The 20,205-nt window shown below is 40.8% G+C and overlaps 1 protein-coding gene across 5 annotated transcripts in view; it reads left to right on the forward strand.

The window, feature by feature from the left end:
• ACSL5 (acyl-CoA synthetase long chain family member 5) overlaps positions 1–20,205 on the forward strand; it is a 52,245-nt gene that overhangs the window by 16,121 nt on the left and 15,919 nt on the right. For 4 of the 5 annotated variants that reach the window (XM_074382879.1, XM_039464999.2, XM_074382880.1 and 1 more), the window contains 9 exons: positions 5,233–5,417; positions 8,911–9,019; positions 13,639–13,703; positions 13,889–13,990; positions 17,243–17,342; positions 18,197–18,375; positions 19,141–19,173; positions 19,260–19,311; positions 20,127–20,200. In XM_074382879.1, the coding sequence (XP_074238980.1) occupies positions 5,262–5,417; positions 8,911–9,019; positions 13,639–13,703; positions 13,889–13,990; positions 17,243–17,342; positions 18,197–18,375; positions 19,141–19,173; positions 19,260–19,311; positions 20,127–20,200 (870 nt within the window). In that variant the 5' untranslated portion in view covers positions 5,233–5,261. Of the gene's footprint in view, positions 1–3,196; positions 3,466–5,232; positions 5,418–8,910; positions 9,020–13,638; positions 13,704–13,888; positions 13,991–17,242; positions 17,343–18,196; positions 18,376–19,140; positions 19,174–19,259; positions 19,312–20,126; positions 20,201–20,205 lie in introns of those variants that run through there. The other variant, XM_039465000.2, reaches the window with a different exon arrangement.

The raw sequence follows: 20,205 nt of genomic DNA on the forward strand, positions 1-20,205 counted from the left end.
AAAAAAATTGTTAATTATAAAAAAAAAAAAAATAAAATGCCTGACAAGATAGTAAAAAGACAACCTACTGAATGGAAGAAAATATTGCAAATCATATCTCTGCTAGGTGTTATGTGTATATATATGACCTAATTGTAAAATGGGCAAAAGACTTGAGTAGACATTTCTTCAAAAAAGAAATACAAATGGCCAAGGAGCAAATAAAAAGATGTTCAACGTCCTTAGTCATTAGAGGAATGCAAATCAAACCCACAATGAGATACCACTTCACACCCATTAGATTGGCTATTTAAACAGGTAAACCAACAAACAAAGATAAAATAGCAGTGGTTAGGGAGAATACGAAGATTGGAACCCTCTTGTGTTACTGGTTGGATACAAAATGATGCAGCTGCTGTAGAAAACATTTTGGTAGCTCCTCGAAAGGTTAAATATAAGATTAACATCTGACTCAGCAATTTCTCTCCTGGATCTATACCCTGAAGAATTGGTAAAATATATTCAAACAAAAACTTGTATAGAAATGTTCATAACAGCTCTGTTCACAATACCAAAAGTAGAAACAACCCAAATATCCATCAGCTGGTAGATAGGTAAGAGTACGGTCTATCCATACAATGGGATAATATGGAACCATAAAAAGAGGCAAAGTACAGACATCCTACAGCATGAATGAATCTTAAACATTATAATACGTCAAAGAAGTCAGGCCGGGAGTTGTGGCTCATGCCTGTAATCCCAGCACTTTGGAAGGCCAAGGCAGGTGGATCACCTGAGGTTGGGAATTAGAGACCAGCCTGACCAACATGGAGAAACCCCATCTCTACTAAAAATACAAAATTAGGGCCAGGCGCGGTGGCTCAAGCCTGTAATCCCAGCACTTTGGGAGGCCGAGGCGGGTGGATCACAAGGTCGAGAGATCGAGACCAACCTGTTCAACATGGTGAAACCCCGTCTCTACTAAAAATACAAAAAATTAGCTGGGCATGGTGGCGCGTGCCTATAATCCCAGCTACTCGGGAGGCTGAGGCAGGAGAATTGCCTGAACCCAGGAGGCGGAGGTTGCGGTGAGCCGAGATCGCACCATTGCACTCCAGCCTGGGTAACAAGAGCGAAACTCCGTCTCAAAAAAAAAAGAAAAAAAAAAGAAAATACAAAATTAGTTGGGCGTGGTAGTGCATGCCTGTAATTGCAGCTACCTGGGAGTCTGAGGCAGGAGAAGCGCTTGAACCCGGGAGGTGGAAATTGCGGAGCCAAGATCGTGCCATTGCACTCCAGCCTGGGCAACAATAGCAAAACTCTGCCTAAAAAAAAAAAAAAAGAATTCAGACACAAATAAGTCACATATATAGTTTTATTTATATGAAATATTTAGAATAGATAAATCCATAGCAACAGAAAGCAGCCTAGTGCTTTCTCTAGAGGCTGGGCAGAGAAGGGAATGGGAAATGATTGCTAGTGGGTACGGGGTTTCCTATTTTGTGGTGATGAAAATGTTTTGTCACTAAATAGACATGACAGTTGCACAACATTGTGAATACAATAAATACTGCCAGAGCATACATTTTAAAATGGTTAATTATACATTATGTAAATTGTATCTCAATTTTTTAAAAAATTGAGAAAGGGATGGGTGCAGTGGCTCATGCCTGTAATCCCAGCACTTTGAGAGGCCAAGACAGGTGGATCACCTGAGGTCAGGAGTTTGAGACTAGCCTGGCCAACATGGTGAAACCCTCATCTCTATTAAAAATACAAAAAATTAGTGGGGTGTGGTGGTGGGCACCTGTAATCCTAGCTACTCAGAAGGCTGATGCATGAGAATCACTTGAACCTGGAAGGTGGAGGCTGCAGTGAGCCGAGATCATGACACTGCACTCCAGCCTGAGTGACAGAGCCAGACTCTGCCTCAAAAAAAAAAAAAAAAAAAAAAATGAGGAAGAAACCATGTGAAATTTTGTGCACCTCCTACTCGAGTGGGATACCTGGTCAGTAAGAGCAAACTAAGTAAGCTATTTCCATTGGCAAATACATACAAGTAAATACTTCCCTTAGTGTCTTCCTCAAATAAAATCCCTTGCCAACATAGGCAAGGTACTTTCATTCTCATGAAACTGTGGCTTTGAAGTGTGTAAATATCTCCCTTGTTTGTAATGAAGTGGTCATTCTCATTTCATTTGTGGGTAATATGACTGAAGTCTGTCTCAAAGGAGTACTCAAACATTAACAGACCGTGATCCACATTCAACTAGGAGATGTGTTCTTGTTTATCCCATGCCAGACTCTTAAAAACTGATGTTAGTTAAAGTTGAAGTTTCACAAAAATGCAGTCTTCTGGGTTATCTAGGGAGGGAGCAGAATTCTGACAATCTGTGGTCCACAGTATTGTTACTATGTGGTAACAATCACCTGAGATCAGCAGCAGGTGCTCCCTTGAGACTCACAGATTCTCTGTCCTTTTTCTCCCATGTGTTACCAGTCAGTTTATTCACTGTCCTTCCTACCATATCACCACAACTGAAGAGAAATTCCATTTTTAGACCCTAAGTGGAAGACATTGTTTGCAAAGTTTCCTATTAAATATAAATGTGCCATCTCGTAGAAGAGGACAAAAATCCTTAGTGCAACCATTTTTTTCCCATAGTTGAACAGGAGGGTGTCGGTAAGGATCTCTTAATTTATGAGTGGGACTGAGGCAGAGGTAAAAAGCCCAGATAAAATATCACCAGTCTGGGGTGGTCATGGTAGCTCATGCCTGTAATCCCAGCAATTTGGGAGGCCACAGTAGGAGGACCGCTTGAGCCCAGGAGTTTTAAACCAGCCTGGGTATCATGGTGAGGCTGTGTCTTCACAAAAAATTAAAGAATTAACTGGGCATGGTGGCACATACCTGTGGTCCTGGTTACTCAGGAGGCTGAGGTGGAAGGATCACTTGAGCCCAGGAGGTTGAGGCTGCAGTGAGTCAGAATTGTCCCACTGCACTCCAGCCTGGGAAACAGTAAGACCCTGTCTAAAAAAAAAATATTAATTATTATTATATATATAATATATATATATAATTTAATTGTTAAAAAATTAACATATATATTAATTTATAGTTGCATAAAAATATTAATTTGGGGCTGGGTGCAGTGGCTTATGTCTATAATCCCAGCACTTTGGGAGGCCAAGGCAGGTGGATCATGAGGTCAGGAGTTCCAGACAGTGTATGTGTATGTGTGTGTATATATATATAAAACCAGTCTTGTCACAATGTCCCAACCTCCAAGGAGTGGTTAGTGGTGGGTTGGATGGGCACTAGATGGGCACAAAAGAGGCACAGGCTTCTACTCCCCTTTGGCACTGCCACCTCCCCTTTCCGTTTCACAATCTTCTCTGAGGCAGATCCTCCTTCTCTGCCTGGGCTTTATGGCTAGCTTTTGAATCTTCTGCATCCTGGAGTGCCACCTCTTCATACAAGTCCAGGTAAGGCTGAATTCCCAAAATCCCAGCTCTCAGAATCCTGCCAGGTGGTCACAATAGCACTTTGTTATGTAACCTGGCACCCATGGGACCTTGCTTTTATTTTGGTTCTGACTTCTTTTTCTCCCCCTGAATGCAATATGGAAAGAACCAAAAAGTTGGAAACTATGATCCCAGTTTCTGGAAGTTCCGTTTTCTCTTCTAAAATGGAAAGGGACTACGAAAGTCAGGTAATAACTAATCGAGGGGCAGAAAGATAAAAAGAGTGGCCCGGGGTTTCTGGTGACTGTTCCTGCCCCCACACAAAATTCCTGCACCTTGTGGCCTTTCTTGGACTAGAGTGAAGTGTGTTTCCCTCATTGAAGAAGGTTGCAGGTGGCAGCTAATGGCAGCTGTCCAAAGCTCTAAGGGCAACTGTGATCTTGATGTGATCCAACTTTTAACTGGGCTTGATTTTATCTTTTCATTTGGAGTGGGCATGTGTGGCCTCATCTCTGAGATATTGTTTCAACAGGCATTGCAGTAAACTTTGAAGAATGCAAAGTCTGAACTTTATTTGCTGTCACCTGTAAGGTGCTGGACAAATTCAGTCCCCTTGAATTCTGTGACTAGAACCTATAAGAAAAGGTGAATTGTTGTTTTATAGATTTTCATAGAGAAGTAGCAATAGGGCATGACGGGCGAATTTGGACAAGTCACTTTATCCCAATGCATCCATTTCCTCTTCTGTGAAATACTACTTTATAGTATTGCTTGACCTCAATTAAACAAACTATGCAAAAAGCCCAGCCCTGTGCCTGGCATACAGTAAGTGCTCATGTGTTTACTGCTAATGTATTCTTGTAATTTAGTTTGAAAGCTATGAAGCAGCAACTTTCCAGGGAAAGATGGTTTCAGCCAGGGTATGTTCCTAGGACCCACCCTAAATTTAGTCTCTCCTATTAGAGTAGTTTGAAGTTGAACTTGACTGAAAACTATAAGAAAGGATGGGTTGGGGGAAGTCTTTGTTACTTTTAATTTCTTGAGATCTCTTCTTGACCCAACTCTTCAGTGCTTACCACTTGCCACCCATTCTCTAGCAGTGTTTCTGTGTAACTGACTAATGTTTGCCTCACAGTAAAATGATTCCTCTGGGATCCCTGGGGGAGAGGATGTTGCGCACAGCAAGCTGTACCGCTGTTGATCTCTGAGACCCTTCCAGTGCTCCAAAGAGTAAAGTAATGAGCAAGACATGTCTAGCCAGCAGGAAATATCCTTCATATAAAATCTTTAATTTCTCAAACCTGTGGCTTCACCTCAACAGAGCTCTTCTGTTTGGTTTAGATGAGGGAAATCCAGCTAGAAGAGTCCTTCCTGACCCGCAGTCTGCCCAGGCAGAGGAGGTACTCTGTGACCACCAGCTTATGTTGTATCTAGCAGGCCGCCTTCTCTTAGGCTTTGTGCACCAATGTTAAAAGGGCAGTCATTTCTCAAAATTGTCTGGGAAATGATTAACTTGCTTCCTTTGATCCTTCTGCTTTGTGTGAGGACAGTCAAGTAGCGGGGGTGGAGACTGTGTTCTATTATTTTCAACAGTGCTAAGTAAACAGAGGGAAAAATTCTGTTACTAGAGAGGTACAAATCTATCTGAGGGATTGAGGCGTGTGTGTGTGTGTGTGTGTGTGTGTGTGTGTGTGTGTGTGTGTCCTTCTGTAAACAAAGAACTATTGAGTATAAAAATATAACCATTTCCTCTAAATTTTCTTGCCCCTGTTTTTTTTTTTTTTATAGGTCTGAATTTCCTGCTGCTATTCACAAAGATGCTTTTTATCTTTAATTTTTTGTTTTCCCCACTCCCGACCCCGGCGTTGATCTGCATCCTGACATTTGGAGCTGCCATCTTCCTGTGGCTGATCACCAGACCTCAACCTGTCTTACCTCTTCTCGATCTGAACAAACAGTCTGTGGGAATTGAGGTAATTTACCAGTCATCCTTTCAGTTTGCAAACCTTCGTTAAACTCAAACTGTAATTTTAATAGAGATAACTCATGAAGGGGATTGGGTGTGGCACAGGAAAGTAAAGCTTTCATGTTATCAATCAGTACGCAATATATAAATTTAAACTTCCATTGCTGGCACATTTTCTTTTGTAGTAAGCAAGGTTGTATGATGTCAGTAATCTAGATTGGAGTTGGCAAACTATAGCCAAGAGCAAAATCCATCGCTGTTTTTTTGTTTGTTTGTTTGTTTTTTGTTTTTGTTTTTGTTTTTGTTTTTTTTGAGACAGAGTTTCACTCTTGTTGCCTAGGCTGGAGTGCAGTGGTGCAATCTCAGCTCACTGCAACCTCTGCCTTCCAGTTTCAAGTGATTCTCCTCCCTCAGCCTTCAGAGTAGTTGGGATTACAAAAGCCTGCCACCATGCCTGGCTAATTTTTGTATTTCAGTAGAGATGGGGTTTCATCATGTTGGATCAGGCTGGTCTCGAACTCCTGACCTCATGATCCACCTGCCTCAGCCTCCCAAAGTGCTGGGATTACAGACATGAGCCACTGCACCCAGACCAAAATTCTTTTTTTATGCAACTGGCAAGTTAAGAATGGTTTTTACTTTTTTAAAGGGATGAGTTAAAACCAAAAACGAGATAGCAAACACAAAGCCTAAAGTGGAACAAAGCCTAAAGTGTTTGCTATCTAGCTCTTTACAGAAATATTTTGACAACCCATGATCTAAATAATAGCATCAGTACATTGGGGACAGGAGAACATTTTCATCAAGATACCCAGTGACTGAGAACGATTAGGTCATTTCCTCTAGTTAAATTCTAGCTTTTAGTTAAATTTATTTTTCTTAAAACTATAAAAATTGAACTGGGCTTACTCTCCTGGCTTTCTTCAATTTCCCCAGCTTCCTGTATCTGTGAGCTCCAAAGATGTTCTCTTCATTTCTCCTGCCTTCTGCTCCCATGGATGTCTTCATCTTTTTTCATCTTCTACCCTCTTCTGAGAAAAAAAAGGATTCCTGTTCCTTCACAAGTCTAACTTCTTCTGTTCTTTTTACAGTTTTCTTTCTCCAGGGTAGAAGAAATCTTACTCCAAGCCACCTCTGCTCTCCAGCTCCTCTCCCACCTGTTAGTACATCTGCATACTCCACGTATGTCTTCCACGACATCTTCCTGTCCTGCTGCATTCCACCATCTCCACTTACTCCTTTCCTTTCCCACCAGAGTTCTTTGAGACTAGTTTGCTTATTGATTTCCTCTTCTGAAATTCAACCTTTTACCATTGATCTGAGCTTTTACCGCTGCCATCTCCTCCAAAGTGCTCTGAATCACTCATAACCTAACTTCTAAATTCAATGACTTCTCTTTCAGCTTTCCTCTCAATTGACTTGAGACTTCCTCCTTGAAACTCCTCCTTTTGACTTTCATAATCTGTTTCAATAAGATTTCTTCCTAATTTCAAGACAGTCTTCCTTTGACACTTGGGTTCTTTCTTCTCCTCATTATAGGATTTTATTCTCGGCGTCTCTTGATTCCTCTGAAGCAGGGGTTGTCAAACATATGGTGTAAAGGCCAGGCAGTCAATGGTATGGAATTTGCAGACCACATGAGCTCTTTGGCAGCTGCTACTCAATTGCTGCTGTTATAGAATGAATACAGTACCAGACGACACATAAACACATGAGTGTGACTGTGTTCTGATAAAACTTTACTTATAAAGGCAAGTGGTAGGCCAGATTCAACCTGCAGATTATAGTCTGCCAAAACATTATCTAAATCTTCACAGCCAAGAAAATACCTCCTCTTATATGACTTGAAAATGTGCCTAAATCTGTGATACTGCAATCTGATTTTCTATTCTGACTTCAGTGATGCTTAAGTAACTTAAGCTCTCCAGGTCTCTCTCTTTATGCATATTTTCTCCCTTCACACACATGCATACATACACACACATGCACACACACACACACACCCCTCCTTTCCTATTCTATTTCAGTTAAATGTATCTCTTCTTATCCAATTGCCAAAGTGAAGAATCTGGAATGTCTTGGATTCTTCCTGCATCCTTGTACCAGACACATAAACAGAAAACAAGACCCTGCCTTCTAGACAAGGAACTTTATTTTTGCTATTTTTTTGTCTTAATGTGGTAGCCCATGGAAATTTTCCGTGATGTTCTAGACTAAGTCAGATCTCTTGTTACAGCCTCGTATGTTCCCCTGTACTTTTATAGCTCTCACTTTGGAAAGTAATTTACATTCTTGAATGCTTATTTAATTGTTGCCTGTTCTTCTCTAGATGAACTTTCATGAGGGTTGGACCATTGGACCATACCTGGAGTGCCTACTGTAGCTCCAGGATCCAGCCCAGAGCCTGATCCTATAGTTCCAGCTGACATTTCTAGATGGATTCCTAGCTATTATCTTTTCCTTGAATATACTGTCTTCTAGCTGCCCACCCAACTCTGCATTGTATTTTTTACCTCTATGCCTTTGCTCAGGCTGTTCCTCCATTCTGGAATTTTCTTTTTTCTCCTTTACCCTGCCCAAATCATATATTTTTGCCAAATGCCTACCGGTCTTCAAAGTCTGTATTGAAATATCATTTCTTCTCTGCAATCTTTCTGCGTAGTACAGAACTGGTTGCTTGAGTCCCTCCACCATAAATCCATTTCCTCAAAATTTATTATAGCACGTACATCATGGTATTATATTTGCAATTTTTCCTTATTACCTCCTCATACTCCAACAGCTCTGGTATGTGAGGTGCCACAGGGCAGCTATTTTGTCTTAACTCACATCTACAGTATTTACAGAGTACCTAGAACACATAGTATGCAATCAGTAGAAGTTTAAACTTGATATGATTAAAAAAAAGATATAAAACTATCCATATCATCTCTCCTCCATATACAGACACAAATGGATGCCAGGAGAGTTACCAAAAACATAACAGCAGCAATCTCTGGGTGGGATTACAGATCGACTTTGTGACTTTATTATTCTCTTTTCTCTTTAGGCTGGAGTAGAGTAGTGTGATCTTGGTTCACTGTAACCTCTGCCTCCTGGGTTCAAACAATTCTCCTATCTCAGCCTCCCAAATAGCTGGGACTACAGGCACCTGCTACCATGCCTGGCTAATTTTTGTATTTTTAGTAGAGACAGGGTTTCACCTTGTTGGTCAGGCTGGTCTCAAACTCCTGACCTCAAGTGATCCACCTGCCTCGTCCTCCCAAAGTGTTGGGATTACAGGCTTGAGCCACCACGCTCTGCCACTTTTCTATTTTCTAAAACGTCTATGATGTGAACATACTATGATTTGGGGATTTCTAAAAATCAACTGAACAGCGAAGAGAACATTCCTGTGACCTCAAAATCAGCATTTATGCCCTCTTTAATTCAACCCTTAAAGGTTTTGGAAAGAGTGCGGGGAGACTTGTACTTGGCTTAAACTTGGTCTTGTTTCTTAGGGAGGAGCGCGGAAGGGTGCTTCCCAGAAGAACAATGACCTAATAAGTTACTACTTCTCAGATGCCAAGACTATGTATGAGGTTTTCCAAAGAGGACTCGCTGTGTCTGGTAAGCCTAATGGTCTGTCCTTGCCTGAAGAAGACAAGGTGGGGTCTGTTGCACATCTCTCCTTCTCTGCCTCACCCCTAAAACTCCAGCTATTTAGAAGCAGTGATTCAAGTAGAATCACAGCATGCAAAATAGAGGAGACATTAGAACACAGTACTGTATCGGGATGGATGCTGGAACCAGTGTCAGACACCAGGTTTGAAATCTGGTTCTTCCATTTTCAGTTTCATAACCTCATGCAAGCCACTTTGCCTCTCTGAATCTGTTTCTCAACACAAGAAGAACATCCCTGCCAAAACTTCTGTTAAAGGGTCGAGATAATAATGCAACACAGTATCTTGGGTAACTCACTAACACGTAGTGCGTTTGTTTAGAAACATGCCTTTCATTAACATAATTCCCTGCATTTACAGATAGACAATCTGAGCCAGGACCAGCAGTCCAGGGCTCCTGATGTCTTACCTTGTCCTTGACTCTGATACCATCCTACTGGCCCATGTTACCACTTCTTTGGACTTTTTTAGAAACATCACTAAATGGGCTTTGCCACGTTCATTTGGAATACATCAAGCCTTAATGTTTATGTCTTATATCATTGAACATAATGGCTGGCACACACAAATTTACTTTTAAAAGCAACTGGTTTATGGCTCTTTCTGTGCCTTTGGTCTTTTGGGTGACATTCTGGCCATGTAAATTTCATCCCTCCCTTCTCTTCTGCATGTTAACTAAGACTAAGCTGATATTACTAGCCAACTCCTGTCAAGTGTTAACTATGCATAGCTACTGCACCTGTATTACTTAATCTTCCCTACACCATAGAGATTAGTTACTATCACTGCCATTTTTAAAGATAAGGACACAGACTCAGAACTTCAAGACCATTACCAAGGTCACAGAACAAGAAAATGTCAGAGCTGACAGGGAAATCTAAGTGTGTCTGTTTGACTAGATTGTTCTATTTTAGGTTAGCTCTTAAATGTTTTATAGAAGTAGTTATTCCTCCAGACAGTGAAAGATTTATTGTAAAGAAAACGTCTATCTGAAGACTCCACCATGGCCTGTACTTAGTATATCTGGCTCCAAGTCAGCATTTACTTATAGACTTCATGCAAATAACAAAGAAAAACAAACCAAACATCAGTTTCTTTACTCCTCTGGCAATTCAAGATAGTATATGTCTAATACAGTATAATTTCCTTTGTTTTTTTTTGTTTTTGTTTTTTTGTTTTTTTTTTTTAAGAGACAGGATCTTGCTCTGTCACCCAGGCTGGAGTGTAGTGGTGTGATGAAATGCAACTCACTAGAACCTCAAACTCCTGGGTTCCAGAAATCCTCCCACATCAGCTTCCCAAGTAGCTAGAACTACAGGCATGTAGTCCATACCTGGCTAATTTCTTAATTTTTTGTAGAGACAAGGTCTCACTACGTTGACCAGGCTAGTCTCAAACTGGTTTCAAGAGATACCCACCTCCCTGACTCCAGCCTCCTAAAGCACTGGGATTACAGGAGTGAGCCCCTATGCCCAACCCTCTGTTTTTAGACTTTTTCTTTATGGAGCATGTGTTGTTATTGTGACTAAAACAAGCCATTTAGCATGCGATAGGTGGCACATGAGATACATAATTTAGAGTATTTTTCAATACTAAATCCTAAAGCGGTATTGTTAAAATGGCTTCTCGCAGAAGCAGGCATGAGAAATCTGGTGTGGCTACTTAATGACAGCAGGGCATGGTGGTGGGTACCTGTAATCCCAGCTGCATGGAAGCCTGAGGCAGGAGAATTGCTTGAATCTGAGAAACAGAGATTGCAGTGAGCCATCGCACCACTGAACTCCAGCCAGGGTGACAGAGAGAGACTCTGTCTCAAAAAAAAAAAAAAAAAAAAAAAAAAAAAGGAAAAGAAAAAAGAAAGAAAAATGACACTCCAGGTCCTGGGGTTGAATACATTATGTTTAGCTACTAGTTTGTTTATCTTGAGACTCACTTGGGACTATTTTCCAAAACTATGTCTTCTGGCTCCACCTTAGTTGCTCTGAATTAAATTTCCAGATAATGAAACCTAAAAATCCTCAGGAAGCTTTGTATTTTTAGCAAAGCTTCCAGGGGATTCTGTACACCAGAGTTGGAATTCTACTTAGTATAGAGTGGCAACTTTGCCAAGAAGTTGTTAATGGATGGGCTTTTTGTACTGGCCACAGCTTAGAACAGAACAGGTCTGAGTTGACTGAATTAATGAAAGGCTAGGCTGTTGCCTGAGCAGGCGTTTGGCTAACAGGCTGAAAGCTGATCAGGTCACAGAGTTTAATGAAACCTGAGTTGCTGCCCCTTTGGGCCAATTATTTGACTTGTTCCTTAGACACCAGCCTCTGCTAGCGTTCTTGTCAATCAACAGGTTATGCAGTATAATTTTTTTCTTTCTCTTTTCTTCTTTTTCTTTCTTTCTTCCTTTTTTTCTTTTTCTTTTTCTTTTTTTCAGACAGGTTCTCACTCTTTTGTCCAGGCTGGAGTGCAGTGGCATGATCTAAGCTCCCTGCAACCTTCACCTCCTGGGCTTAAGCCATCCTCCCACCACAGTTCCTCAAGTAGCTGGGACTACAGTCTCATGCTACCACCTATGGCTAATTTTTATAGTTTTTATAGAGATGGAGTTTTGCCGTGCTGGCCAGGCTAGTGTTGCACTCTTGCACTCAAGTGATCTGCCAATCTCTGCCTCCCAAAGTTCTGGGGTTACATGCGTGAGCCACTGTACCCAGCCCCCAGTATACTTTCTCAGACATTCATCAGCTCTACCATTTGCTGAGTGAGCTTGACCAAGCTGTCTCAGTCCTTCACAATTCTTGGTACAATGAGAATAATAATAGCTGGGAAGACAAGTTAATGTGTCTGGCATGGTGTAAGCATTCAATAAATGGTACTATCGTTAGTGATTAATGTTAGTACAAGTGATCTGATTGGTAGACCACCCAAGGCACACACCGTGGGGGAGCAGGTGGCTTCCACTATCTGACAAAGCCATGCTTCAGGGAAAGTTAGTCTGAAACCTTACTTCTTAGGCTTTCATGCAGCTGTTTCAATTGGAAGCAAAATAACTAATGTTTCCTGTACACAGCCCCCTCATTCATTTTTATATTTCTTTAATCAGAGTGGCTGTCTCTTCCCTGCTTTCCTTCCTTTTTCCTCCCTCACTTAGTCTAGAAGTTCACTCACTTGCCTCTGAATTCCTGGTAACTCTCCGAATACTTCCCTTTGGCAAGACCTGAATTCCTCTTAGCAATTTGGCCAGATCCTCTTTATCAATTTTCCTTCCCTTCTACTTGTCTACTTAAAACAGCCTCCTTCTGGCTTAGACATGAGGGCTTCTCAGACCCTTAATATGTTCTTCAGCCTAATGCCACTACTTCCTTGGCTTGGCTTTAAAAGCTGAGATGACCATTTACTCTTGTGAGTACATATTCCCAAACTTATTTTAAATAAGGCTGAGTAGTTTAGATGTTCAGAAGTTTAATTCTTCTATTGTCAAATATGTGTGTGTGTGCACCTGTGTGAGTGTTTCCGTGTTTTTTACAAGCCTTAATATCTTAGGTGATACTCTTATACAAATGGGCAAAGTACATGAACAAATTAGTCATGAGAGTAAATAAAACCTAACAAGGAAAAAGGTCCCACTTTACTAGCTGTTAAAGAAACTTAGACTACAGTAATAACTTTTCAAATCTATCAAACCTGAGGGAAATTTTTAAAGACACTATTTAGTGGTCTATGAGAGTGTGATAAAACTTGATATAGCAGGAGAAAAGTGAATTGTCACATCTGCTCAAGTAAGCAGTGTGGTGCTATGTATCCAAAGCCTAACTGTTCCGGGCCCCCATTTCCTTCCCTTATTACATTTTAGGGTCTCTATTCTAAGGAAATGTTCTAAATTTAAAATGACCAATAGGGAAATACTTAGCATAATTTAAGGTGTCAGACTTGAAAACAGTCTAAATACCGATGATGAAACAAAGTCAACTATAATAAAACCCCCCATCAACTGGCCATTGAAACCACTACAGAGAAGAAATAATGCATGAAGATACTTACATCACATTGGGAGAAGCAGCAAGGTACCAAAGTATTATATTCATTCCAAACACGGGGAATGACTGTAACTGCAAAACTATGCAAAAGAGCCATAGAATAATATATCGATGTAATAATGGTATTTGGGTGAAGAGATTGATGATTCATATTTCGATTTTTTATATTTTTATTAGCATTCTTTTTATTGTTCAAGATTTCTCAATACAGGCTGTTTGTGTTTACTTGGTCACATTTTGTGTGCTAGCCCCATGTGGATAGCTTTCTCTGAATGTCTATATCACCGTGGAGGTCACATATTCAACACTGAACCAGTTTCGTTTTGTATAGCTTCCTAAATGTTTCGTGTATAGTTTATAAGACTCTTCATCTTTGAGAACCGAGGGCTTTCTGGCTTTGAATTTCCTGGACACATAAGAGAAACTCAGATCCTCATTCGATTTACCCTTTGTGTCTTGCCCTTTCTTCATCTCCTTTTAGCTTCTCTGGTCCAGAGAATTTGCAACTGGAGTTGATTTTCTTTTAATATTATGTTTTTAGACAATGGGCCCTGCTTGGGATACAGAAAACCAAACCAGCCCTACAGATGGCTATCCTACAAACAGGTAAGTTGAGTCCAGTTTTAGACAGATTCTTTCTAATGTAGTATTTTAAACTACAGCGTATTATATTGGTCAGTTTTGGGTCTTGACCTCTTCTCTCCTCTCTCTCTCTCTTCTCTCTCTCTCTCTCTCTCTCTCTCTCTCTCTCTCTCTCTCTCTCTCTCACACCCCATCTCTCTTTTTTGTAGGTGTCTGATAGAGCGGAGTACCTGGGTTCCTATCTCTTGCATAAAGGATATAAACCATCACCAGACCAATTTGTTGGCATCTTTGCTCAGAATAGGCCAGAGGTAACTATGATGAAGCTAACTAAAGGAAATGGGTCAGGGTTAAGCTTAAAAACTTCAGCTATTATTCCCAGTCCAGCATTCTGACACTTGTTAATGCCTTATCAAAGCTATTTTTAAAATTTTCTAATGCTTATTCTGCTTGTAAGAGTTCCAACTCAGAACCTGCCTTATTTCTAGTGAAATGTCTAGCACCCTCACCTAGGTGTTTGGACTTCTCTTATTTCTCAGTCGATCATGTGTCATTTGAAGTCAGTCTGATTGATACATGAGGAAAATAACAAAGCTAGGAGGGACCACCAAATGAGATGTTGAAGATACTGTGGAAAGGATGTATTAGTATTCAAACTGAAACTTGCAATTTGTACTTGAACTAGTAAAATTAAGCCACTTATTGCTATGGAGTCTGGCCATAGCCGTGTTTCCACAGTGAGTTGGAAGCAGATTTTAGACAGTAAGATGATAGAATCAAGCTGATGTCCAAGTTTCAGTTAAGTCATTAGGCCCATTATCTCCAGAGGAAGTCTTTTTATGCTTCATATGCTCACTAGAAATGCAATATATGATACATACAACAGACAAAATACGTGTTCATCAACTGTCTGTGTTATCAGCAAAGCTTCCAGTCAACAGAAGGCATTAGTAGTTAAATTTTGCAGGAGTTAAGTTACATGTGGATCTTACCGCAAGTTCACAAATTGCAAGTCTCAGTTCTAATGCTAAAACAAATACAAAAATATTCACCTATATTTTTAGGTGAATCTACATACTCCATTCTTGTCACACTCAGCCACAATAGAAAAAAAGTTTTCCTTGACTCTAAGTTAGGAACTTAACACCGAATCTGATACAGTTAACCCTTGAACAACATGGGGGTTAGGACCACGAATGCCTATTCAGTAAAAAGATCCACATAAAGCTTAACTCCCTCGAAACTTAACTACTGATAGCCTTCCTTGCTGACAATATAGACAGTTGATTAACATACTTCTTATGTTATATGTATTGTATACTGCATTCTTACAATACAGTAAGCTAGAGAAATGAAAATGCCATCAAGAAAACGATAAGAGAAAATGTATGTACTATTCATTAAGTGGAAATGGATCATTATAAAGGCCTTCATCCGAGTCATTTTACCTCGAGTAGGTTGAGGAGGAGGGCAAGGAGAGGTTGGTCTTGCTGTCTCAGACCTGGCAGCGGTGAAAAAGGTAGAGGGGGTGGAAAAGGAGGCAGGAGGTATGGGCACCCTCGATGGAACTTTTATTAAAAACAATCCACAAGCAGACCCTCATAGTTCAAACCCATGTGTTCAAGGATCAACTGTATGTTAGTCTGCTATTACTGCCATGATCTAATACACAGACCATGTGGCTTAAACAACAGAAATTTATTTTCTCACAGTTCTGGAGTCTGGGAGTCCAAGGTCAGGGTGTCAGCAGGTTTAGCTTCTCCTGAGGTCTCTCTCCGTGACTTGTAGACAGCCACCTTTTTGCTTTGGCTTCACATGGCCTTTTCTCTGTGCACGTGTATCCCTCATGTCCCTTCTTCTTCATTGAAGGAAGGGATTAGGACCCCACCCTTATGACTTTGTTTAACCGTAATTACTTCTTCAAAGCCCTATCTCATATACTGTCACATTGGGGGTTAGGGGTTCAACATGAATTTGGGTTGGGCCAAAGGAGGGGAGACGGAGACAGGATTGATTCCATAACACCCAACTTACACTTAAGGTTCATCACTAGCAGATTCCTAGTCTTTAAGCTTGCTGACATGTTTATACACAACAATGTCATGCTATCTGTATTAGTTCATTATCACACTGCTGTGAAGAAATACCTGAGACTGGGCGATTTATAAAGGAAAGGGATTTAATTGACTCACAGTTCCACAGGGCTGGGGAGGCCTCAAGGAACTTACAGTCATGGCAGAAGGGGAAGCAAGCATGTCCTTTTTCACATGGTGGCAGTAAAGAAAAGAACAAGAGCAAAGCGGGTGGAAAGCCCCTTATAAAATCATCTCATGAGAACTCACTTATTGTCATGAGAACAGTGTATTAGTCTGTTTTTATGCTGTTGATGAAGATATACCCAAGAATGGGAAGAAAAAGAGGTTTAATTGGACTTACAGTTCCACATGGCTGGGGAGGCGTCAGAATCATGACAGGAGGCAAAAGGCACTTCTTACGGCACAGCAGCAAGAGAAATGAGGAAGAAGAAAATGTGGAAATCCCAATAAACCCATCAAATCTCGTGAGACTTATTCGCTATCACGAGAATCGCATGGGAAAAACCAGTTGCCGTGATTCAGTTACCTCCCCTGGGTCCTTCCCACAATACGTGGGAATTCTGGGAGATACATTTCATGTTGAGATTTGAATGGGTACATACCCAAACCATATCAAACAGTATAAGGGTAACCACCCCCATGATTCAATTGCTTCCCACCAGGTACCTCCCACAACACGTGGGGATTATGGGAACTGCAGTTCAAGATGAGATCTGGATGGTGACACAGCCAAACCATATCACTATTCTTTGTTCGTTCATTTCCTTCTTTAAATCCACCTTTACCCCCATAACCAAATCCTGCTAGTCCTCTAAAGTTCTGCCCAGTTTTCATCACTTTCCCATAAGCAGTCTCAAATAGCCTTTGCCTCACCCTTGAGAGTGATCTCTGTCACCCCAAGGCTCTTAGTGTCTTCCATGCCCCTTAGGGATGGAACTTAGCACACTCTGCCTTTGTATTCTGGTCTACCTCTGTATTGTAGTTGTCTCTGTGACTATCTTATCTCCCTTATTTAAATGTACTTTATAGAAGTATTAGCAACTGTTTCTATGGCCCCACAGTGATTTTTTTTTTTTTTACATAAAAGTCAACAAATAAGTAATCCCAGCACTTGGGGAGGCCCAGGCAGACAGATCAGTTGAGCCTAGGAGTTTTATAACAGACTGGGAAACATGGTGAAACATCCATCTCTACAAAAAATACAAAAATTAGCTGGGCATAGTGACATGTACCTATAGTTCCAGCTACTTGGGAGGCTGAAGTGGGAGGATCATTTGATCCTGGAAAATTAAAGCTGCAGTGAGCTATGATCACACCACTGCACTCCAGCCTAGGGGGCAGAGTGAGACACTGTCTCAAAAAAATACAAAACAAGACAAAAAGCCAGATAGTATTTGTTGGCTGAATGATTGAACTAATACTCTTTAATGTGCCCCCCAGTCCTTACTTAAACTTCTCTCTATACAGTGGATCATCTCTGAATTGGCTTGTTACACATACTCTATGGTAGCCGTACCTCTGTATGACACCTTGGGAGCAGAAGCCATCATACATATTGTCAACAAGGGTAAAACTTTGCTATTACATTACGACTTGATTCTTTCTCAATGCTGAGTATTTCTTCAATTTCTGCTTTTTTTTTCTTTTGGTTTAGGCAAATTTGAAATGCTGTGGTCAGAAAACATTCATGTCTTTCTAGTTTGAACACACTGGATAAAAGCCCATAGTGTGAGCTTAATTGATTAAATCACAGTAAAGCTACAGATTTAATATCCTACCTTTGTAAATCCAGTCAGTAGAGTTAATCAGCATGTACCAATGTCCATGATGAGTCTGTAGAAAACAGTTGTCATTGTTAGAGAAACAAGTCCAAGTTTGATGGGCAAGTAACAGCCCTTTCACATACCTGAAGTGTTACTTTCTGTCATGGGACTAGTAGATTAAGTGAGTAGGTCCTTTTACACAGTAAACATCATTTGAAACTTTATGTAAACATGTATAAAAGCAAATGCTAAAATTCAGAATTATAAAATACTTGTTAGCTAAACACCTTATTTGCCTCATCCTTTTTCTTCTATTCCCCTTCTCTCTTCCTCAAAATAAAACAAGTTGATAGAACCACGCCTCAGTAACCTGTTTAGTTGTCTAAATGACTTATTAAGCAGAAGGAATTTCGTAGTTCCTCTAGAAACTGCAAAATATGCTGGCAGCATGCAAGAAAATTACATGCTTCTGTTTCAGTTAAGTTTATTTATCATCAGTGGAATGTTTCAGGTTAAACATTATAAATCTGATTTGCAGGTGTAATCTCCTTTGGATACCCGTTAGCTTTGAAAATTTTTAAAACCTCTTCCTCCTTGCGAGGCAATCAGGTACTTAGCAGAGCAGGAGAATGACCTCTGGTTCTGTTTTGGCTTTCAGCTGATATCTCCACGGTGATCTGTGACACACCTCCAAAGGCATCCATCCTGATAGAGAATGTAGAGAAAGGCTTAACCCCAGGCCTGAAGGTGGTCATCCTTATGGACCCCTTTGATGATGACCTGAAGCAAAGAGGGGAGAAGAGTGGAATTGAGATCTTATCCCTGTTTGATGCTGAGGTATGGGTCTGAAATTTAGCTTGCAGCTCCAATGCTGGTCCAGCACCATGGGCAACTTGCAAGATATCTTCACAAGACGATAGCGCTCTTGTTCTCCAGGGGTGGCACCTGAGGAGTATGCTCTGAGAATAATTTCCACAAGAAAACTTTGAAACTCATGCCAGAAGAGGACAAAGTTCTGTGGCCAGCTGCACAGACTTCTAAGTGAAGAATGTATTAATAGGAGTTTAGTAATAGTTAAAGGACGTGGCTCCTTGGGCCAGACCACCTGGGTTCACATGCCAGCTCCACATCTGTTAGTTAGGCAACCTAGGGAAATCTCTTCTCCCTTTCTCCAGTCCATAAAAATGTGATAAAATAATCCCTACCTCACAAAGGTCTTGTAAAGAGATTAATTCATTTATGTAAAATTATCAGGACAGTGATGGGTATGCAATAAGCTCCGAAATGTTAGCTATTCATTTCATTCAAAAAAAAAATTTAGTTATGGTCCTATCCTAGATGACTGTAACTTTTGAGTACGATGGGAAGTTTGAACACGCATCTGCCCTCTGTAGGTAGATGATTTTCTAGAAAAATTGTATGCTCTTCCCTGGGGCTTCCATCGTTCCTGAATGTTGGCTTCTGGTCCTGATCCAGGTTGGAATTTTGCTCATATTCCCATAGAGATGTTCTCATGGGAAAGGGAGGGAGAGAGCCACATTTATCACAGTATGTCCATCTCACCAACGAATGTCTTTCTTTCTTGATTTTCTGTTCATATAGAACCTAGGCAAAGAGAACTTCAGGAAACCTGTGGTAAGTTTTCTTCTGCCTGCATTTGAGCCTTGTCAGTCAACTGTCAAAGTTTATGGTAGAATAAGCCCTTGTGCTTCCTCTTCCAGCCTCCTAGCCCGGAAGACCTGAGCATCATCTGCTTCACCAGTGGGACCACAGGTCAGTGCCCATGAAGCTGAACCTCAGACCCCTTGTCAGCCAAGAATATGGCTCAAGTTCTCTACCACGGGTAGGCTGGTAAATATTTCCTCCAAAGAACCCTATCCTTAGGGACTCACAACCTAAGGCTTCGAAGTGTGAATTCCCAAATGGAAAAATATAAACGTAAGTCAGTAAACTTCACTTACTACACTGAGAAGTGTTTACATTCAATAGATTTCAGGGGTCTTAAAGATGACATCAGAAAGTCAACTTCCCCCACCCCCACCATCTAACCCACCACTCTCTTGATTTGACACCACTGGAATAGTTTCACTCAATCGAGATAACTCAGTGATGGTTCCCCATAGAGGGTTTCAACCCCGCCCTACATCCACCCATCTGTTAGAATGCTTATTACTTTTTAATGTGGTCCATCATGGTCTACAGTCATATTCATTGTAGTATGCCCAGTTTATAAGGTTTATAACCATATTACTAGATAATATTGGTAGATCTGGAATTCCAAACATAAAAGCAGCACAAGGTGTGGGGCAGAGGGAGCAGGAGGGTTAACTTGAATTTTTCTTTGCAACTGTGCATCCGTCTGAAATCATGGCTGTGCCCTGTATGGTAGCAGAAGACCAATGATGCAGTATGATCTTGGGGGTCATTAATTATTCCTAAACAGAGGCATATACCATCGAAAAGATGCAGTGACAGGAAATACTCTTGGCCTTCTGGAATAGAACTGATCGAATCTAGTTTATTTCAAGGTCAAATGCTACCTATTAACTACATAAAGTATCTTTCCCACCACCTCTTATTTCCTACAGGTGACCCCAAAGGAGCTATGATAACCCATCAAAATATCGTTTCAAATGCTGCTGCCTTTCTCAAATGTGTGGAGGTCAG

The sequence above is a fragment of the Saimiri boliviensis genome, chromosome 12 (genome assembly GCF_048565385.1).
Source record: "Saimiri boliviensis isolate mSaiBol1 chromosome 12, mSaiBol1.pri, whole genome shotgun sequence".
Lineage (NCBI taxonomy): Eukaryota > Metazoa > Chordata > Mammalia > Primates > Cebidae > Saimiri > Saimiri boliviensis.